Source organism: Colletotrichum godetiae (genome assembly GCF_030913485.1).
Source record: "Colletotrichum godetiae strain CBS 193.32 chromosome Unknown BDP55scaffold_4, whole genome shotgun sequence".
In the NCBI taxonomy this organism is placed as follows: domain Eukaryota; kingdom Fungi; phylum Ascomycota; class Sordariomycetes; order Glomerellales; family Glomerellaceae; genus Colletotrichum; species Colletotrichum godetiae.
The window spans coordinates 609,531-626,837 of record NW_026851252.1 but is presented as its reverse complement, the minus strand read 5'-3'; the positions used below and the strand labels follow the sequence as shown (position 1 = coordinate 626,837).

Sequence of the window (17,307 nt, the reverse complement as noted above, 5' to 3'; positions counted from 1 at the left end):
ACGTTCCATCCAAAAACCGTTACAAAAAGAAGACACACCAAAGGGGTTAGTGTGCTGTACTTTGATTTTGCATTGAGCGTGGCGTTTTCTAGGAAAGAAATTGGAATTTTCAGACATCAAAGAACCGTCCCAATTGTGAGAAAGACCTCAAATCCCAGCTCTCGTATTCTCGTCACTTTCTTCTTTTTTTCCGTTGTCTCTTTTCCGGGCTCAAAAGAGCGGACTGCAGTGATTCATCACAGGATTACGTGGTCCTGCTCAGATCCTCGCTTCGAGTGGCAGCCTGCGGTGTAACCAGTGGGAGAGTGGGAGACGAGCCGGTACGCACCTTCCCAACAACGAGAAGCGTCACTACCAACCCCCCGCCGAAGAATAAGCGAGGTGTCCGGCTTGGCGAGTCAGCGAACCGATCGTCGCTTTCTTCCCGGCCGCGAGCCTCCCGCCTTCCGGAGCGCGACGGGCCACGGACCTCGGCGCCGTGGAGCCGTGGAGCTGTAGCTGTCCCCCTTATCGATGATGATCGGCAGAACGTCAACGTAAACAACAACGTTTTTGTTTTTCTATCTACTTTACACAGCCCCATTCACCCCAGGTCCCACCTTTCGTCTGATATCTCGCAACTTAACTTACAAGGTTGATTATGTGTTTCTCACCTCTCCACCGCCCCCATCTACCTCCTTCCTTCTTTCAACTAAGGCTTGCCGGGGGGGGCGGGCATGAAGAAGGTTATTGGCGAAGACTTGGCGTGCACCTGAGGCTGAGGCTGGTGGGCAATTTGGAGGAGGGGGAGAGAAGACCGAGAGGGAAAAGTTTAGCCAAGAACATACCTAAACGACGCCCTGGATCTCATCCCCATTGGCTAGGCACTTGCCAAAGGGCAATTGAAACCGAGCAGCCTAGTGATCCAAGCTGAAGGTAATCGTGGTTCGATCCGCGGTCTAAATATGACTACGTACTAGACTAGTTCACACTCTATTGCTTTCAACGAATACACACACAGCCTTTCAATCGCCTCGTTCTTGGCACGAAGGATATCTGAATAACGCAACGGATCGAGCCGGCCACAACCTCCAAGCCGTCCAGTATTGTCGATGTTTTTTCCATACTTTGATCCAGTGAGCAGAGAGCGAGAACGAAGGAGAGGGAAGACGACGACGGCGACGGCGACGACACCGCTTGCCAACACGGCGGTCTCCTCTCCTTCGTAGCCTCCCCGTCCCTACTGCACATCCCTCATCACACTCTCATCGCCTTGGCTCGGACCTTCTCCGTCTCGCTCGGCCGGCCGCGTCTACATTGTCCACCGTCCACGAAGCATGCGGGTTATCCTCTCTGCTTCACAGCCTCTCATTCACTCCTACTCTGCCCCTCTCTTCCTCGCCCCCGCCTGACCTCTCGAATCGCGCCGTTCATCACGGAAAAGCAGCAAGCTGGAACCTCTTCTCCCATCATCCGGAAAACAGAAACCACCACCATCATGTACACGTTACACCTCAGCTCCCGAACGCGAGACCGCGGCTGTCCGGCTTGGCTTTCCTATCTCCAGGTCGGCGAGCTCACATACTTCTCTTGGCTCCGCTTCACTTCCAACACTACACCGCGCTTCTCAACCACAGCTCTTGGCGTCCCTTTGCTTAATGTTTCCCGCCTTACCCTCTTTTTTCTTTTGTTTTCGTACCGCTGTACACGTATACTCACAGCCATGAAGCGTCGTCACGTCTGTCTATTTCCCTCCCCCCCCTTGTATGTCGTGATCCCTGTGGGCCTTTATCCCGACTAGTTGGGTAACTTTGCAGCTGCTTGTGCTTGTCACTTCTCTCCGGAGGAGGAGGAGGAAGAGGAAGGCGTGGAAGTTTCCCTTGCCCCGTTGACTGGGACTCGACTTTCCGGGAGGATAGCAGAGGGGCAAATGGAGCTTGGAACCTATTGGTCGTCGCCGAGCCCATGGCACGATATGTTTACTCTTCCTCTTGGCAAGATATTGCGGGTTTTCAACTCAGTATAAGAGTAGACTCAATAACCTCCCTTTCGATGAGAGGAAGATATCTGGACAAGCAAGACATCGCATCCTCTGCCTGGCTTCCCCTTCTCCCTCCCTTTTCGGTATCTTTCTGGTTTTTTTTGTCTCCGAGTCCAGCTACAACGCCCTCCGTTCATTCTTCCTCGGACCCTCAACAATGCTCCCTCCAGCATCCTTCCTCGCGGCTGTATTGCCCGTGCTGGCGCTGCTCCCAGGCGGTGTCTCCGGCCTCGCCGTGGCGCCCAGGGCAACGAACCACACACAAGAAGCCATCGACTCCGGCGCCGTGCTGTCTGACCTCAACAAGCAGGCCTACAGCAACGTCCTCGCCCGTCTCGGGAACGCCTCCGCAGCCGGTCAGAACGGGACCGCGCAGTGCACGAAAGACAACGTCAGAGTCCGTCGCGAGTGGTGAGTCTTTTTGATTTTGGGTTTTAAGATCTAATTTTTGTTCCTGGCCCAAGTCTTGGGGGAGCAGGGAGGTTGAGATAGATCACTTGGTAGAAAAGGTACTCGTCGACTGACATTAAATGTGCGTTTTCTTTACAGGAGAAACATGCCGGATGAAGAGCGCATCAGATACACCGATGCTGTGACCTGCCTCCAGCAGCAGCCGGAGTTATACACCGAGATTGCCGGCTCCAAGTCCATGTTTGATGACTTTGTTGCCTTGCACCAGGCCGCGACGCTTTACGTCCACCTGACGGTAGGTTAACAATACCGAGACGAAGCAGTTTCTTGCATGAGTGGGAGAACCCCGCGCTAACCCGGACACTCGTCTCAGGCAACCTTCTTCCTCTGGCACCGCTACTACATCTGGACATACGAGAGCAAACTGGAGTCTGAGTGCGGCTACAACGGTACGCTCACCACCTTTGAGACAACACACACACTTGGGCATGAAAGTAAAGAGAAGCACGACTGACATCCCCCACCAGGATCCTTCCCCTACTGGGAATGGGGCCTCGACACGACCAACCTCTCCGCGAGCCCCGTCTTCGACGGCTCCGCGACCTCAATGGGCAGCGACGGCGTCCCGACCCCTCACCAAGGTCTCGTCCTCGTCAACGCGTGGGACAACACCACAACGGTCCTCCCCGCCGGCACGGGCGGCGGCTGCCTGGCATCGTCCTCGGCGCCCTTTGCCAACCAGACGGTCCACCTCGGCCCGCAGGCCATGCCGGACTACGGCAACGTCACGTCCATCAACTCCGCCACGCCCACCGACGATAACCCGCGCTGCCTGCGCCGCGACCTCAACGTCTACCCGCTCCAGCGCTGGGCCAGCCTCCGCAACACGACGGACCTGATCCGCGATCCGGTGGGCATTGAGAGGTTCCAGGCCGTTGCGCAGGGGGACTCGCGCTATGTTGGGACGGGCCAGCTTGGCGTCCACGGGGGCGGACACTATGCTCTGGGAGGAGACCCTTCGAGCGACGTCTACCTCAGCCCCGGCGATCCCGTCTTCTATCTGCACCACGCTCAGATGGATCGGGTCTACTGGATCTGGCAGAACTTGGACTGGCAGAATCGTCAGGTTAGTTGTCAATCCATGGTCGCCTTTGTGGCCCTTTTAGGCTTGAGATCTGTTGCCTCGCTGCTTGCGATAAATGAAGAGAAAATACTGACCTTACAATCATAGACCATTTTTGGTACCAACACCACCATGAACCAGCCGGCTAGCGCCAATGCGACGCTCGACGACGTGATGTATATGGGACCTCTGGGCGCCGAGCTGTCCATTCGCGATGCCATGGATACCATCAACGGTCCCTTCTGTTACGTGTACGCGTCGGACTGAAGAAATTGCCCTATGGCATAACTATTTCGGAAGACATCGAGCCGTGCTTTCCCCCCCCCTTTTTGCCAGTTACAATCTGGCATTATCCCATAATAGCGGCGCATGTGTGTAAGACAGACAAAGATGATAGAGAGTAAACTTGTAATCAGCTATCTGCTGGAGAGATACCAGCTTTGGTTTTGACATGATGAAAAGCCTAGAGTCAACGAGCTTATCTTGGCGGAGCATAGCTCCGTCGCGAACCTGTGTGAGAATATGGGATGAGCAGGCGGTCTGTAAACTATATCAAACTCGAACAAGAGATGTAATTTGAGTCAAGCATTCCTCCCACCGTCGGAATATTGAAAGTGAGGCCAACGAACGAACGTGGCATGAGTACGGAGAACTACCCCGGCTCGAAAGTGCGGGTCGAGAATTTAGACGCCCAAGCGTTCGATTCCGTTCGCCGTCGTTGCGGGTGTGGTTCTCTTAGAGCTTTGAGTGCCCAGCCAGGGGATAACCTGGCTTCTCTTAACCGCCGGGCATGCCGGCCGTCCGGGGGTTTGCATGACGTTCGTGCCGTCATGGACCAAACACACGGAGGTGCCACTTTGCGGCCCGTCACCCGAGCGATCTCTTCCGGTTCGTCCGCCTCAGAGGGGCGATCGCGACGAACCACAGACCAGATGTAGACGTGTCGGGTGCGGACTGGACTTGATCTCCAGAGGGCGGCTTCATGCTTCATGCTCCATGGTCCTTCGAACCCGAGTCTTTCGCAACGTCTTGTGGCGGTTTGGGTTCAGCGGATGCGAATTCTGCTTCCGTCTCTGTGCCGGACCTAAGTACACGCCTGCGAGCTGGCTGATTGGTTCGTTGGGGTAGTCCTTTGGACGAGTTGGCATGTTGTATCATAATCGATAGAGTTGTTGGCACCACTGCTGGGATAACTTCTTTGAAGCTTGACTGAGAGCACCCAATTTCTGGTCCATATTCGCGATCAGCTGATACGAAACCGAGTAGTCCGGAACGTATTCAGAACTGTCCGCTTCGCCGTTCCACAAACCGTCTTGGCATCTTGTGACCGAAAAGCCCGCCAAACATGAAAGACCTCGAGGCTCTCATCTCTTGCGGCCCGACTGACGTCGACGGTTCTCGATCTCCAAACCTCCAAGATAGTCATCCGAACCCGAAATCACAAAACGACGTGAATCATGGCCTGGTCTCTCGAGTCCTCGTGGGCGGGGGCGCCTGCCTCGCTTTCCCTTCGCGCGTTGTCGTTCGAGAATCCGTAGAACGTGCACTTACTCGGCTCTCGGGCCCTCTGCGAATCCATCCCAACTGTCGTCCCTGTGACAAGGACAGCATAAACCTCTCGGATGCACGTTTGTGCTCGGTGGTAGCGGATCTGACATATGCTTGTGGTTGCTTCTCGCTCCTTAATCGCTAGAGGGTGAGTCCGGCTTTTGATTTGCAGTCAGTGATCGAATGCTTCAAGCAAGCCAGCCAGAGTTCGGGCTTACTGACAAGCTTGTGAAAATGATTTAGAAGAGCAGATTTGATCTGCTGGTCAGTCGCCATATCTTCATCTCACTGTGTTTTTTGCGAGGAGCACGTAGCAGGAGGCGAGCTCCCCATCGATCAAAGCTGCTCCCCATGAAGTAAAGTTTTGGTGTGTACCGTCAACCAACCAAGCCCGACTGATTCCTTCGATAATGCCCTATCAGCAAGGACCAGCCGATCCTTCAAAATCGAGTTCACATGTTGACCAATGCTGGAGAACCGGGCGTCTTCGTTGGCCCCAAAAGGATACGGCCAATATACACCAAACCACGATGCAAAAGTTTCAATGCCTTGAGTCGGGACTTTGACTTTCCGCGCACTGAACGTTTCCCTCAGAGATGTCTACTGTAGAATTGTAGAGAGATAAGCATCGAATGGCATGGGGCAGAATGTCTTGTTGGTGGAAAGTTGGCATTTGATAAAAAGAAAGAAAGAAAGAAAGTATGCCGGGAAGGGAGCTGTAATACTGTAACCACTCGTGAGTGCTTTCGGGAGAGGTACCGAACGTTGGTACCGAATAAGAAGCCGCAGCGGGTACCTTCCCGGGAAAGTGTCTCCTAAGCTTGCCTCATGCCGAGAGCTGATGACGCACACCCCACCTTGGTTGATTGTTAGGTAGGTTCAACCTCACTGAGGTGCCCAAAGATAACTGCCAGAAAAGAAAGCTCTCCTCTCTCTCTCTCTCTCTCTCTCTCTCTCTCTCTCTCCGCGGTCCCGCAGGAACAATGCGGGGTTCGTCGCAGCAGAGCATGAAGTGAAAAGACCTCGCACCCACACAACGCATTACAAACGCAAACTGGACCGCCGTCGATAGGTATGTAGCTGTAGCTAGCGTAGGCCCGTACTTTGCCGGGTAGCTTTACCACCTTTGGCATGTTACACGCCTAGCAGCAGCACTTGCAACACGGCACACCTTGCTGGGTGAGACCTTGGAGGGGTTCGCTCCTGCATCCCTGCTGGGCGTTCGGCGGTCCATGGTGGGGTACAATTGGCATCATGATGAAGGGGAGGGACAAACGGTCAATGGCAGGACGAGACGGAGGAGGAGGGGGGTAGGTAGAGATGAATCCAAGCCAAGCCTCTCTCCTCCTTCTCCTCCTCCTCCACTTCTCCGATCTGATCTCGAATGGACTTAACTCGGTGTTTTTATTTATTAGACCTCCTCAGATGCCGCCCTCCCTCTTGATAGCCCCCAGGTCCTCTCTTTTTTCCTTCTTCACTTGCATAGAATAATTCCAAGCTCCTCTTCCCCCCTCCATCTCTCGTCTTGCTTCTGAACTTGACTTGAACAGCAATTATACCCCCCCTTTCCCTCAATACCAATTGACACTTAGTTGATACCCCCCAAAAACAAAACAGCAACAATGGCCACCGCAGTCTTCCAAACCAAGGCGACCATCACCTCCTTCGGGGGCCAGCTCCTCAAGCTCTCCCACAAGTCAAACTCCACCGGCACCGACATGGCCGTGAACCTCTACCTGCCCCCGCAAGCAACCACCCGCGCCGTCCCTGTCCTCTTCTACCTCTCCGGCCTGACCTGCACCCCGGACAACTGCACCGAAAAGGGCTTCTTCCAATCCCAGGCCTCCGCCCGCGGCCTCGCCGTCGTCTACCCCGACACCTCCCCGCGCGGCCTCGACCTCGCCGGCGAGCGCGACTCCTGGGATTTCGGCGAAGCCGCCTCCTTCTACGTCGACGCCACCCGCGAGCCCTTCCGCCAAAACTACCGCATGGAGACCTACATCACAAAGGAGCTCCCCGAGCTGCTCTTCCGCGAGTTCGCCGGCAAGCTCGACCGCTCCCGCGTCTCCATCACTGGTCACTCCATGGGTGGCCACGGCGCGCTGTCGCTCTACCTCCGCCACCCGGGCATGTACCGCTCCGTCAGCGCTTTTGCCCCCATCGCCAACCCGTCAAAGTGCCCCTGGGGCGAGAAGGCCTTTACAGGATACCTCGGTGACGACCGCGCTGAGTGGGCCAAGCACGACTCCACCGAGCTTGTCAAGAACTGGAGCTACGGTCCCCTAAACGCCCTCATTGATGTCGTAAGTATTGAGCTATATCTGTCATGACGCAATATGAGTAGGCACTAACACAAGAGACCAGGGCCTCGGTGACAACTTCTACATCCAGAAGCAGCTGCTGCCCGAGAACTTTGAAAAGGTTGTCAAGGAGAAGAGCCTCGAGGGCCTGAGCCTGAGATACCACTACGTACGTTGAGCCCGGTTCAGGAAAATTTGAGAGCTCTCAGACGCTGACAAGCTGATTTAATAGGGTTACGACCACTCCTACTTCTTCATGGCCTCCTTTGCCAAGGACCATGTAGACCACGCTGCCAAGCACCTGGGTCTCGGCTCCGCGTGACTCGAAGGTCGGACAAGACTGTAAACAAAGTAAACGATAACGTTGAAGTCGATGACAGGGAGCACGCAGTGGGGCAAAGAAACTCCAGAGTCAAGTCGAGTTGGAATACCAAAGATGTTGTGAGCAGAAAGACGTTGCGTGCGCGCAGTCGACATGTAATTCTTCTTTTTAAGTAGGTAGTAGGTTGCTGCTGAGATTCTTGAAATTTGAGAATAATAATCGACGTTCATCCACCCCGTTCCAATCATAACTTTCGTGAAGAAAAAAACAAATAAACCCCAAAGCACCTTTTCTCCTGCCGCATGGAGTATCTTGCGCATGACATGAGTGTTATATAGCAGGAACGCCAGTGTCGGGATAAACAAGAGGAGCGCCGGCCGTGATGGGAGTATATCTAATAAGATGCAACCGAAGAAGTCAGGAAAAGCGCCTAGCTGACCCGTTTCTCCACCTCGGGACTCAAGCCCTCCTTTTCGAGCTTCGCCCGCATCTCGGCGTCCATCTCCTTGCGTATGCGGTTGTAGGCCAATTTCTCGAACCGGCTGAGGGCCTTCCACCAGTGCTGCCCCGCCTCGTGCTCGCCAATGCGTTCCAACAGGTCGGCCGTCTTGAGGCGCACTTCGCGGTCCTTGTGGAAGAGGCCTAGTGCGACGTAGAACAGGCCAGCGTGCGACTCTGGCGCGACGCTCAACAGCAAACAGATCTCGTCGTAAGAGTGGACATATTTGTGAAACGCAGCGTAGATTTCCTTGCTTTGCATCGGGTTGAGCCGTTGTGTCCGAAGTCGGTCATGCATATGGTGCAAGTCGAGACCTTTCAACGGCCTCACTGTGTAGAGTAGTGCGAGATCCTACGATGGTCAGTTCCAATGCTGAGCAATGGTGAGTGATGGTCCATGACTCCCTTACCTGGATGAAGCTGTAGTAACTCCTTGTGTTTCTCCATCCTTCGATTCTCGTCACATTACCCGCAAGCTCCTTGTGTTTCGTCTGTTCATCAGGCCACACGTAGCCGTGTCCGTTCACGCCCACTGGCCCCATCTCCAGTTCGTCGCCGCCAATGTAAAGAGCACTTGCGCCGTACACACTTTCCTCAAACGCAGCTGCGATTCGAGTGAATTTGATAACCCAGTCTCGCCATTTGGCGCGTATTACTCTTTCGCCATGCCTTGCCGCGATGCTCCGTAGGATATCTTGCATGAACGCCGAGTCGCCTGTCAGATCGCTTTCGGCTGCAACCTTGGAGGTGCCTCCGACAAGCCCAGCATATGATGGGTTCTGCTGTTGAAAGTAGACCATTCCCTCCGTTACTGGGGCCGATTCGATCTTGCTACTGATCTTAACTCGACCTGTAGGCAAGTCACACAAGACATCCCACCACTCGGGGTGTAATTCGAAGGTCGGGTTGGTGACTCCAGCAATGAAGCCGGGAACATTGAGGAGATCGTCAATCTTGGTTAAGTCGGTATAAGGGAATGCGTGTCGCGTGAAGCCCCTGAGTGTACCGCCGGATGCCAAGGCGCAGGCCGCCAAGACTGCCTCCGCAACCTCGCCTGATGGCATATTGTGCCCCAGGAAGATCACCCGCTTTTGCGTCAACAACGCATTGACCAATACAATGATGGGGTGCGTATGCGGACCGTTTGTCGTCAATTGCGGATGCAGGGGGAACGGTTGTGGCGCCTTGCCTTGTGGCTCCGAGAACTTCTGGATTAGTTTGATCAAAGAAAAGTCGCCCACCGTTTCCGGCATGACGGCGACGGGGACTTTGATGGGAATTGGTATGCCCTTGTACATGACTCTGCTTTCAAACTCGTGCGTGTCCCTTGGAACTGAATACTGCCCAGCACCTTCTACGTGCGCCTTCGTTCCTGCTCTCGAAACGCCTGGCAGCTTTGGAGGGTCTCGACTTGCATCGAAAGGCTGATCTGAGAGGTGCTCGCCGCGGTCCTCAGCTATCCGCATCTGAATCATTTGCTCAAACTTTTCGACAAACAGATCTTTGTTGTCACTGGCCAAAAGCAAGTGCCTCTCAAGCAGGCTAAGCTTCGGCATCAGAGAAAGGTCCATGGCGTTAACGGCATCGTAGAGCATCGCCAGCGTCTCGGGAACAGGCGCCTTGAAGTATTCGTCCAAGGCAAGTAACAAAAGGGGCTGGTACGAGTAAGCTGGCTGATCAAGCGAGGGGAGCGAAAGATGGGCAAGCTCTCACCTTGTATATATGCAGGAAGGGATGCCTCGTGCAGATTGCCATCGCCTTGACAACAGCACCTCTCTTGACTGTTTTGTCCTGTTTCGTGTTGACCAAGTTCAGGACATAGATCAATGGTGGTCCTTCTCCGCCTTCGGGTTCGCCGTCGTCCGAATCATCGTCGTCGTATTCGTCCAAGTCATCAAGGTCCCCGTCTTCTTCATCCAAGTCCGCGCCGTCATCTTCCTCGTCGACGATGCCAGCAGCGCGATTGCGCAAACGCCTTCTTCTCTTCTTCCTGGCCTCCTTCGCCTTGCGTTCCTCGTCCTCTTCCTCTTGGCTCGTGTCTTTGTGTAAGAAGAAAATAGTCCAATCCTGGTTTCGAACGTGGGCCTGATCGGGCAACATGAGTTCTGCCAGCATATGTTCGTCGCCGGTAATGGAAACAGGGTACTGGTGCTCCATTACCGGGCCACGATCTATATCGAAGGAGGCGACCAAGATGTACTCGACATGGTTCTCGGTGGAACCTCGCGGGTATTGTGAGCGCAACTTGCGGGGAGGATGCGCATCAGGATTGTAACGCCTCGGGGCGGACAGCGACGAGTGTTGTGACGAGACACCAGTGGATGGTGTCTTTGACTTTGAGCTCGGGTTCGAGGAGCGGTCCGTCTCGGCGATGGGAGGCGGCTGGGGAGATCGCGACGGGCGGGACGTGTTGGACATTGACGAAGGCGATCGCGAAGCTGGGAAACTAGAGAGTGAAGTCCGACGACTGGGCCAGGGGCCGTTGGGCGGGGGAGGATACTGGTTCTGCGTGTTTGAATAGTTGCGCGTGAGGAACGGCAGCGCAGCTTGAGTTGAAGCCATGCTTGCGAGAGCAGTGTTAAATTGCGGAGTCGTTCAACAAGTCGGTAGTTGGGGGGTTCAAGGCGTTGCGCAGGCTGCCGGTAGCCACAGCCATCCAAATGCAGTCGAGAGGTCCGTTCGGGGAGGTGCAGCAAAAGTAGGTTTGTCTCCGATCGAGAAATGCGACGATGGTGGGAGCCCTTTGCTGACAATTACCCAGAACGATTAATGGCTCGCGGCCAACGACATTCGACGGTGATGCTACGACATTAACAAGGGCATTCAAGTGACTCCTTGCCAGGTCGTTGTCGCTGGAATAGGATAAGAGTTGATTGAAGGTCGGGCAGTTCCTTGAAGCCAAAGTGCGAGTCGATAAGCCAGGATGCAAGATGCGAGATGGGGGGAAGGGCGGCGACGGAAGGGGAGATGGGTACGAGGAGAGGACGGAGTTGGCGAGGCGGTATAGTACGTAGTTGTATCTTTAGGTGCAAGGTAAGGTAGTCCAGGAGCGGTATTCGTAAGGTAGTGTAGGCATGCGCGGTAGGTAACCGTATTCAGGTCCAGGGTAATAGCGCGTGGAGGCGTTCTCAGACGATAGCCGAATGCGCTCTTCGAAACGTCAGATGCAGGCGAGTGACTGACATTTACCAGTCTTTGCCAGCGAGCGGAAACAGGATGGTCCCTCGGGCACACGAGGGGGAGAGAGAGCAGGTATATCCTGTCGGGACAGGATGCAGAAAGCGTCAATGCGTGGAAGAGAAAATCACCGAGACATGATCTGCTTCGACGTTTGGTCTGGTCTTCTGGTCTTGTCGGTTCTCGCAGGCTCGCAGGCGTTCTTGGTATCCTTGACTTCTTGAGGTGTCCGTACTTCGTACGTTCGTCGGTAGTACGTACAGAAAGGTTTCTGGGAGTCCCAAACCAGGCAGGACTCCTGACAGGGGGTAGTTGATGGTGCGGTGCTTCTTTTTCCTCTTTTTTAAAATTGTGCAATCCAATTCGATCCCCCACCGGCTCGAATAATGCTCAGCTAAGGCGCGCTGAAGCAAGGTACACACACCTTGGTGCGAACCAAACAGGGCGTCGGATTGAGATGGAGGGGGAGGTCTTGCAGTGTGCCCCTGGATGGATTGCCGCGACAAGGACCTCTGGTTGGTGCTCGCCGGACACTGGCGGCCCTCCGCGTGTCGCTCGGGGCTATCCAAAGGTGACGAGTAGAGCAGCTCGTGGTTACGGATAGATTCAGATTCAGAACTCTTCAGCGCGCGTATCTCGGAGGAGCCAGGGCCAGCTGGTGGGCAATCGACCGACACACAGACGGGCAATCTGTCAGTCAAGTCAGACACTCAGCCCGCGGGCAGACAAAGAGGGAAGAACAGACACGAGGCGGCCTTACGTTGCTGTTAGTGTGTGGGAGGCAGGTGGTTGACAGTCGGCTTGGGATCCGTATCTGTGAGCCAAGTGGGCAGTGTCTGCGAGAAAGCGTTGGACGAATGCGTCGGGAACAATGCTGATCACGGATTCTCAGTGTCCTCTTTTTTTTTTTGCCAAATTCCCTCCCGAGTCCCCCTCCTTTTGCGGCTTGCCCACCACCACCACCAACACCACCCACCTACCTTACGGAGTACGAAGTACCTACATATTACCACAGTATGGAACTGGAAAGGCACGAAAGGCAGGGCCTTCTTTTCTCGGCAGCCCCCAAGGACCCCCTTCCCTTGGTCCCCTCCTTCCTCTTCCCCTTTCCACGTTTCCCCCCGCCTTCCCTGTCCTTTATGCTTTCCCCTTTTGAGAAAATGGGTGGTCCGAGCTGTCGCCCTCAACCTAAACTGTGCTTAGCGCCCAAGGGACCTTACATGAAACCCATGTGGCTGGAGAGAGGCATTTTGGCAGCTGACGCAGGGAGTTGTGATCAAGCCACATGTTGATAGCCACACTTTCTCCCCTCCCTGAGGGATGAGGCTCTCCCCCTCCCCGGGATTGCCATGCACGGACGGGAGGGTCATGCAAGGCTACGGTTGTCACGGAGAAGACGCCTCTGTTTACTTTCATCTGTCACCCAAAGCCACCCATCGTCTTTGTTCTGGATCAGACCTTTCCACAATTGAACTACAACGCCATTTTAAATCCAACGCGAAATCATTCATCAATACAATACGCTCTATCTGATACCGGTACCGGAAGCGCAACTCGCAATTGCCGCAATTGCTTTTCTTCTTTACATTACCGTCGCCCACCTACTCTTCTCTCGTACGCTTGCCGTTCGTTGCCTCTTGGCCCGAATCCCCATATTTCTCATTGTTTACTTCGCTGCCAAGTGGGCGCGCGGCATCACAAATCCAGAGCAAGGCACTCCCTATTTCCCACCCACAGCTGCTCCCGCCCCGAACACCCTTCGATATGGTAGGCTAGGGCCCATTTCGCGCGCGGATCATCAAATCTCTTGGAAAGTCGCATGAATTTTGACCTGAAGAACCCACAACAGGCAATGCCCGCTGGCTACAAACCTTCCCCACTAGGGCCTCATGGCTCTCCTCGCAGTTCTCCATTCAGAAGACCAGAATCCCCAGCATCGCCTTCAGCAGTGCGCCAGAACTCGACGACCCAAGTAACCCAAGTAACCCAAGTGACACCTTTCGGCTCGCCCACCAAGGCATCCTACGCTACGAACAACGGACGCTTCGGCAACCCAACCACACCAACAGACACAGCCGAGAGCAAGACACCGCGAGTGCGAACACCAACAGCCGAAACTACCACCATGGCCTCGCCACAGCCTCTGCGGCCGGGTCTGAAGAAGAGTATGAGCCACGGGAACGCCATATCGCATCTGCAGCCTGCGCAAGTCAGACAGCTTCGAGAGGGCTTCGAGGTCTTGGATCGCGACAGCGATGGCATCATCAATAGGGAGGATGTAGCCGACATGCTGAATCAGTTGGGTAAGCATCAAAACCCAAGATACCCAAGATGTCAAAGGAGTTCTCTCGGTTAACAGATTTGTAGGCCTGCCGTCTAAACCCTCCGACGTAGCACTATTCTTCCCTCCATCAACGCCTCAAACGATGACGATGGCTGCTTTTCTGAATTCCCTTGCTACAATGCTGGCTTCCTTATCACCACAATCCGAGCTGCTGTCTGCTTTCTCGGCGTTCGACGACGACGATAGCGGGCAAATCGACCTCGCGGAGCTACGGGATGCGCTTCTGCATACCGCGCCAGAGCCCGGCGAGCGACCGCTTACAGAAGCCGAGGTTGAGAAGGTAATCGAGGGATTCACGGGCAGACGAGCTTTCAATCGCAACATGCAAGGCGGATTGGGCAATCGCCGTGAGGTATTTAGGTACCAGGATTTCGTCAACTCCATCATGGGTAGCAATACGACATCCGAAGCTGCATCGGCTGAGGGATCTGATGATTGAGCTTAATTCAGGCAAGGTATCCGGCGCATGGGGGATGAATTGATGGTGACGACATGAGCGAAAGGCATGTGGGGACAAACCTCCCAGGGACGAAAGCACAAATATCCGTAAGGATACATGGAAACGAGGATTGACGAACAAGTCTGGACATGACTGTACTTTACTCGCATCAAGCACATAGGAGCACGGTGGTAACAGGTATAATTTCGGCTGGGTTTCACAGCATGGCAGTTTGGTTTCCGTTTAGCGCCGAGTCCAGGGTAACAACGCGGTACCTTACCGCAGGCATCTGATGTGACTACTGACCTGACAACATGGAGGCTGAGGAAAGAAGACATACGACCGAGATCGGGTGGGCGCGACTCCTCGAGCCTCGAGCCTCGAGGACATGTCGCGATGTCCAAGCTCGCAAATCGGGACGTGCGATATGGGATTCTGGGTAATGGGAAAGGCTGGGAGACAGGCCCCCGTTGAACGGGCAGTGCATGCACGATGGATGACTTTGGCTTCGACCTGCATGTATGAGAGACGTCGATTGACCCGCTCGCTCCGCTATAATTCTGTAGTCCTGAAGATGAGAGCGACGAAATCTGTCAAGAAAGCGAAAATTGTGAACTGGCAAAGAGGGCGGTATGGGCCATTGGTGATGCCATCAGCTCGGTTTGCAGGAGGTTGGGAATTGCTGCAAATCAGCCAGTGCCAGGCCCCCTTCTGCAGAGTGCAGCCTGCACTCGCACCCGCAGTTGCAGCACACATATTTCCAAGGGGCGGGCGGTAGTGGCGACCAGGACATGGGTCCTTGGCTGGTCAGGTCGCTGCATGCCAAACTATTCAGGGGACTTTGTGTCTGTTCTCTCACAGAACTGTCAGACTCCAGAGAAAAGAGAGTCTGACTGACCTGAGGCAAGAGGTGACGCCCTCCTCCCACGGTGCAGCAAGTGGTCGGGTGTCATCAGTGACGGCAAGTTGCAACGCTTTCTTCGGGCGGTTCGGCGGACCCCCAAGGAGCCCCAAGGGTTGACAGCGGCCAACGGCCGAGGATGATTCGCTGACTGTGCAGGGTCCCGGGACGGGGCCCCACCGAACCTTCTCGAACCGGCCCGCTGGGTTGCAGCGAAAGAAAAGGAAGAAGTCACCGTTGGTTGCAAACGCCCCGATATGCCGATATTCGTCTGTATCCGAGCCGGACATCGGACGGACAAGACATGAGGTGACGGCAGGTACCTAACTTTGGGCTAATACCGTAGGATTTTAGGCTCTTGCCTCAAGCCAGTTGGGAGCCAATTTCAATCTATTATCGCCCGTCAACGACCTGATAACATCCGGGTCTTTCTGACTTCTGTTCTTCCCTTCAAATTCAATCCCGTCACTGTAACTTTTGAGACAGGTCATTTGGGTCCCTGCAAACGCCTTGACGCCATCGCCTTCTGGGGGTCCCATCTGGAGATGGAGACCCTCTAAATGGAGGCTGAACAGCTCAAGCTCCCCTCTCTCGCGAAACCAAAGTCTAGCCATCATCCTAGTCTATTTCTAGTCATTGAAACCAGGTCCCATATTGGTATGGAGTACAGACATAACGGAATACGGATAGATGATACGGATACCAAGACGAACTTCAATCTGGCCCTTGGCAAGTTCGCGAGAGTTCTTGCGCCTGGTTCACCATTGGCCATCGGTGACTGGAAAAAGACAACAAGAAATAGGGTGGCTAGGAGACGACAGGACACCAGGCCAACATTTCAATAACGGTCCAGTGGCGGTCGTCCGACGATCCCCTTCATCCACTGCGGTGCAGGTATCATAGTAAACAAGTTGCGACCCCAAGCGTACCATTGGCTCCGCGGGGACTGCCAGTAGTCAACGGGAGACGGGACTGGGCCGTTTGGACAAGCTTCTGGTGGGGTTGGGTTTAGTGGCGGGCGACCTTTTTTTTTTTTTTTGTCTTGGTGCTTGAGGTAAGGTAAGGTATTAGATGGTGTTGCTTGGTTACATCTACCTCGCATGCAGAGCTCAGCACACGCAGTTGACACGCAGTTCTGCATGTACTCGATACCGAGTTGGGGTTGGCTGCCGTTGGTGATGACCTCTCCCCAATGGGAGCTGCCATGTGCCAGTTGCCCAGCAGAGCCGTTATTGTTCATCCACGTTGTGTTTCTCTGCGCTCCTCCTTCTGTGCTGTTCCAGGGGGCGGTTCCTCTGGACGGGGCAGCTTGTGGGCGTAACTTTCGTACAATACGGACACAATGTACAATTTTTTTTGCACGCCGTGTATGGACTGCTAGCTAGCACATTTTCCACATCACGCATGCCCAGCCCAGCACATGGGCATTTGGACGGGGACCTTATCCAGTCTCCGTCTCCCCCGTAATCCATAAGGCACTGAACAGAGAGACAGACCAGTCAACAGGCCTGGCAGGCGGGAAAAAAGCAACAAGATGAGGGAACGGTGGAAAAAATTGTGCACAGCTGATAAATCTACACGAGTCCCTCCCCCTGGGGGTGGGAGAGACAGCCACAACTAAGGCTCGTCTCGCTTGATGAATCCTGGGATTTTCGGTATTTCACCTTTGACCTTTCTTGTCCCCCTGCCTTGGATTACCGAAAGATGACAACAGAAAAGCAACTTTGTGCATCCCGCTCCTAAAGCTTCTTCTTCCTGCTTTGCTTGCATCGTTGCTTGCCTCTTTCTCTCGAAATCTTTCTCTCTCTCTCAGACTCTCTCCACAGATCCCGCCCCCTCCCCCTCCTCAACCATCCATCGGCTCTGCCCAAAAGTAACGGATTACTTTTTTTGCTCTGCTTCTTCACTCGAAAAGCACCCTGCAGCTTGCGCCGGCTGTATCTCCCCTCCAGTGTCCACTCCGATGGGCTGTGTGTCTTCTCGCCGAGCCTCTTCTCAATAGCCTGGGCTTTCCTTCCTCTTTTCCCTCCCCATCCGCCCTCACCTTACCTTACCTTCCGAGAGTAGGCAATCCGTCTTCCTCTTCTCTCCAACCTTACTCTCACTCACACTTCCACTCACTCACTCACACCACTTCCTCTCCATCGTTGTATTCGTGGGGATTCTTCGATACGAACGAACAAAAGACCTGGACGACCATCTGCAATCGACTTCCGCACCAGCC

The 17,307-nt window shown here is 54.5% G+C and overlaps 5 protein-coding genes across 5 annotated transcripts; 3 read left to right on the top strand and 2 right to left on the bottom strand.

Moving 5' to 3' along the window:
- Window positions 1–1,979: 1,979 nt before the first annotated feature.
- BDP55DRAFT_260822 (tyrosinase central domain-containing protein) lies at window positions 1,980–4,094 on the top strand. The gene is made up of 5 exons (XM_060566341.1): window positions 1,980–2,431; window positions 2,570–2,726; window positions 2,805–2,880; window positions 2,959–3,557; window positions 3,663–4,094. Exons 1-5 carry the CDS (start codon window positions 2,178–2,180, stop codon window positions 3,819–3,821), a joined length of 1,245 nt encoding a protein of 414 aa, XP_060435014.1. The 5' UTR covers window positions 1,980–2,177; the 3' UTR covers window positions 3,822–4,094.
- A 2,285-nt stretch (window positions 4,095–6,379) lies between these two features.
- On the top strand, window positions 6,380–7,937 carry BDP55DRAFT_646659 (S-formylglutathione hydrolase). Its single transcript, XM_060573723.1, has 3 exons — window positions 6,380–7,405; window positions 7,467–7,571; window positions 7,635–7,937. Exons 1-3 carry the CDS (start codon window positions 6,725–6,727, stop codon window positions 7,722–7,724), a joined length of 876 nt encoding a protein of 291 aa, XP_060435013.1. The 5' UTR covers window positions 6,380–6,724; the 3' UTR covers window positions 7,725–7,937.
- Window positions 7,938–8,154: 217 nt separating this feature from the next.
- Window positions 8,155–10,784, bottom strand: BDP55DRAFT_542280 (spindle pole body interacting protein; the record flags this gene model as incomplete). Its single annotated transcript, XM_060568300.1, has 3 exons — window positions 8,155–8,574; window positions 8,633–9,877; window positions 9,936–10,784. The coding sequence occupies 3 exons, from the start codon at window positions 10,782–10,784 to the stop codon at window positions 8,155–8,157; spliced, it is 2,514 nt and encodes an 837-aa protein (XP_060435012.1).
- Window positions 10,785–11,045: 261 nt separating this feature from the next.
- BDP55DRAFT_626993 (uncharacterized protein) lies at window positions 11,046–12,686 on the bottom strand (the record flags this gene model as incomplete). The annotated part of the gene is made up of 5 exons (XM_060571695.1): window positions 11,046–11,481; window positions 11,661–12,089; window positions 12,160–12,273; window positions 12,380–12,398; window positions 12,620–12,686. The coding sequence occupies 5 exons, from the start codon at window positions 12,684–12,686 to the stop codon at window positions 11,046–11,048; spliced, it is 1,065 nt and encodes a 354-aa protein (XP_060435011.1).
- A 565-nt stretch (window positions 12,687–13,251) lies between these two features.
- On the top strand, window positions 13,252–14,182 carry BDP55DRAFT_542208 (uncharacterized protein; the record flags this gene model as incomplete). Its single annotated transcript, XM_060568289.1, has 2 exons — window positions 13,252–13,702; window positions 13,767–14,182. The coding sequence occupies 2 exons, from the start codon at window positions 13,252–13,254 to the stop codon at window positions 14,180–14,182; spliced, it is 867 nt and encodes a 288-aa protein (XP_060435010.1).
- Window positions 14,183–17,307: the final 3,125 nt, after the last annotated feature.

Coding starts and splice junctions, on each gene's coding strand:
- BDP55DRAFT_260822 (XM_060566341.1), top strand. CDS start 2,178: ATGCTCCCTCCAGCATCCTTCCTCGCGGCTGTATTGCCCGTGCTGGCG. Junction 2,727..2,804: donor CGCTTTACGTCCACCTGACG/GTAGGTTAACAA, acceptor CACTCGTCTCAG/GCAACCTTCTTCCTCTGGCA. Junction 3,558..3,662: donor TGGACTGGCAGAATCGTCAG/GTTAGTTGTCAA, acceptor TTACAATCATAG/ACCATTTTTGGTACCAACAC.
- BDP55DRAFT_646659 (XM_060573723.1), top strand. CDS start 6,725: ATGGCCACCGCAGTCTTCCAAACCAAGGCGACCATCACCTCCTTCGGG. Junction 7,406..7,466: donor TAAACGCCCTCATTGATGTC/GTAAGTATTGAG, acceptor ACAAGAGACCAG/GGCCTCGGTGACAACTTCTA. Junction 7,572..7,634: donor TGAGCCTGAGATACCACTAC/GTACGTTGAGCC, acceptor CTGATTTAATAG/GGTTACGACCACTCCTACTT.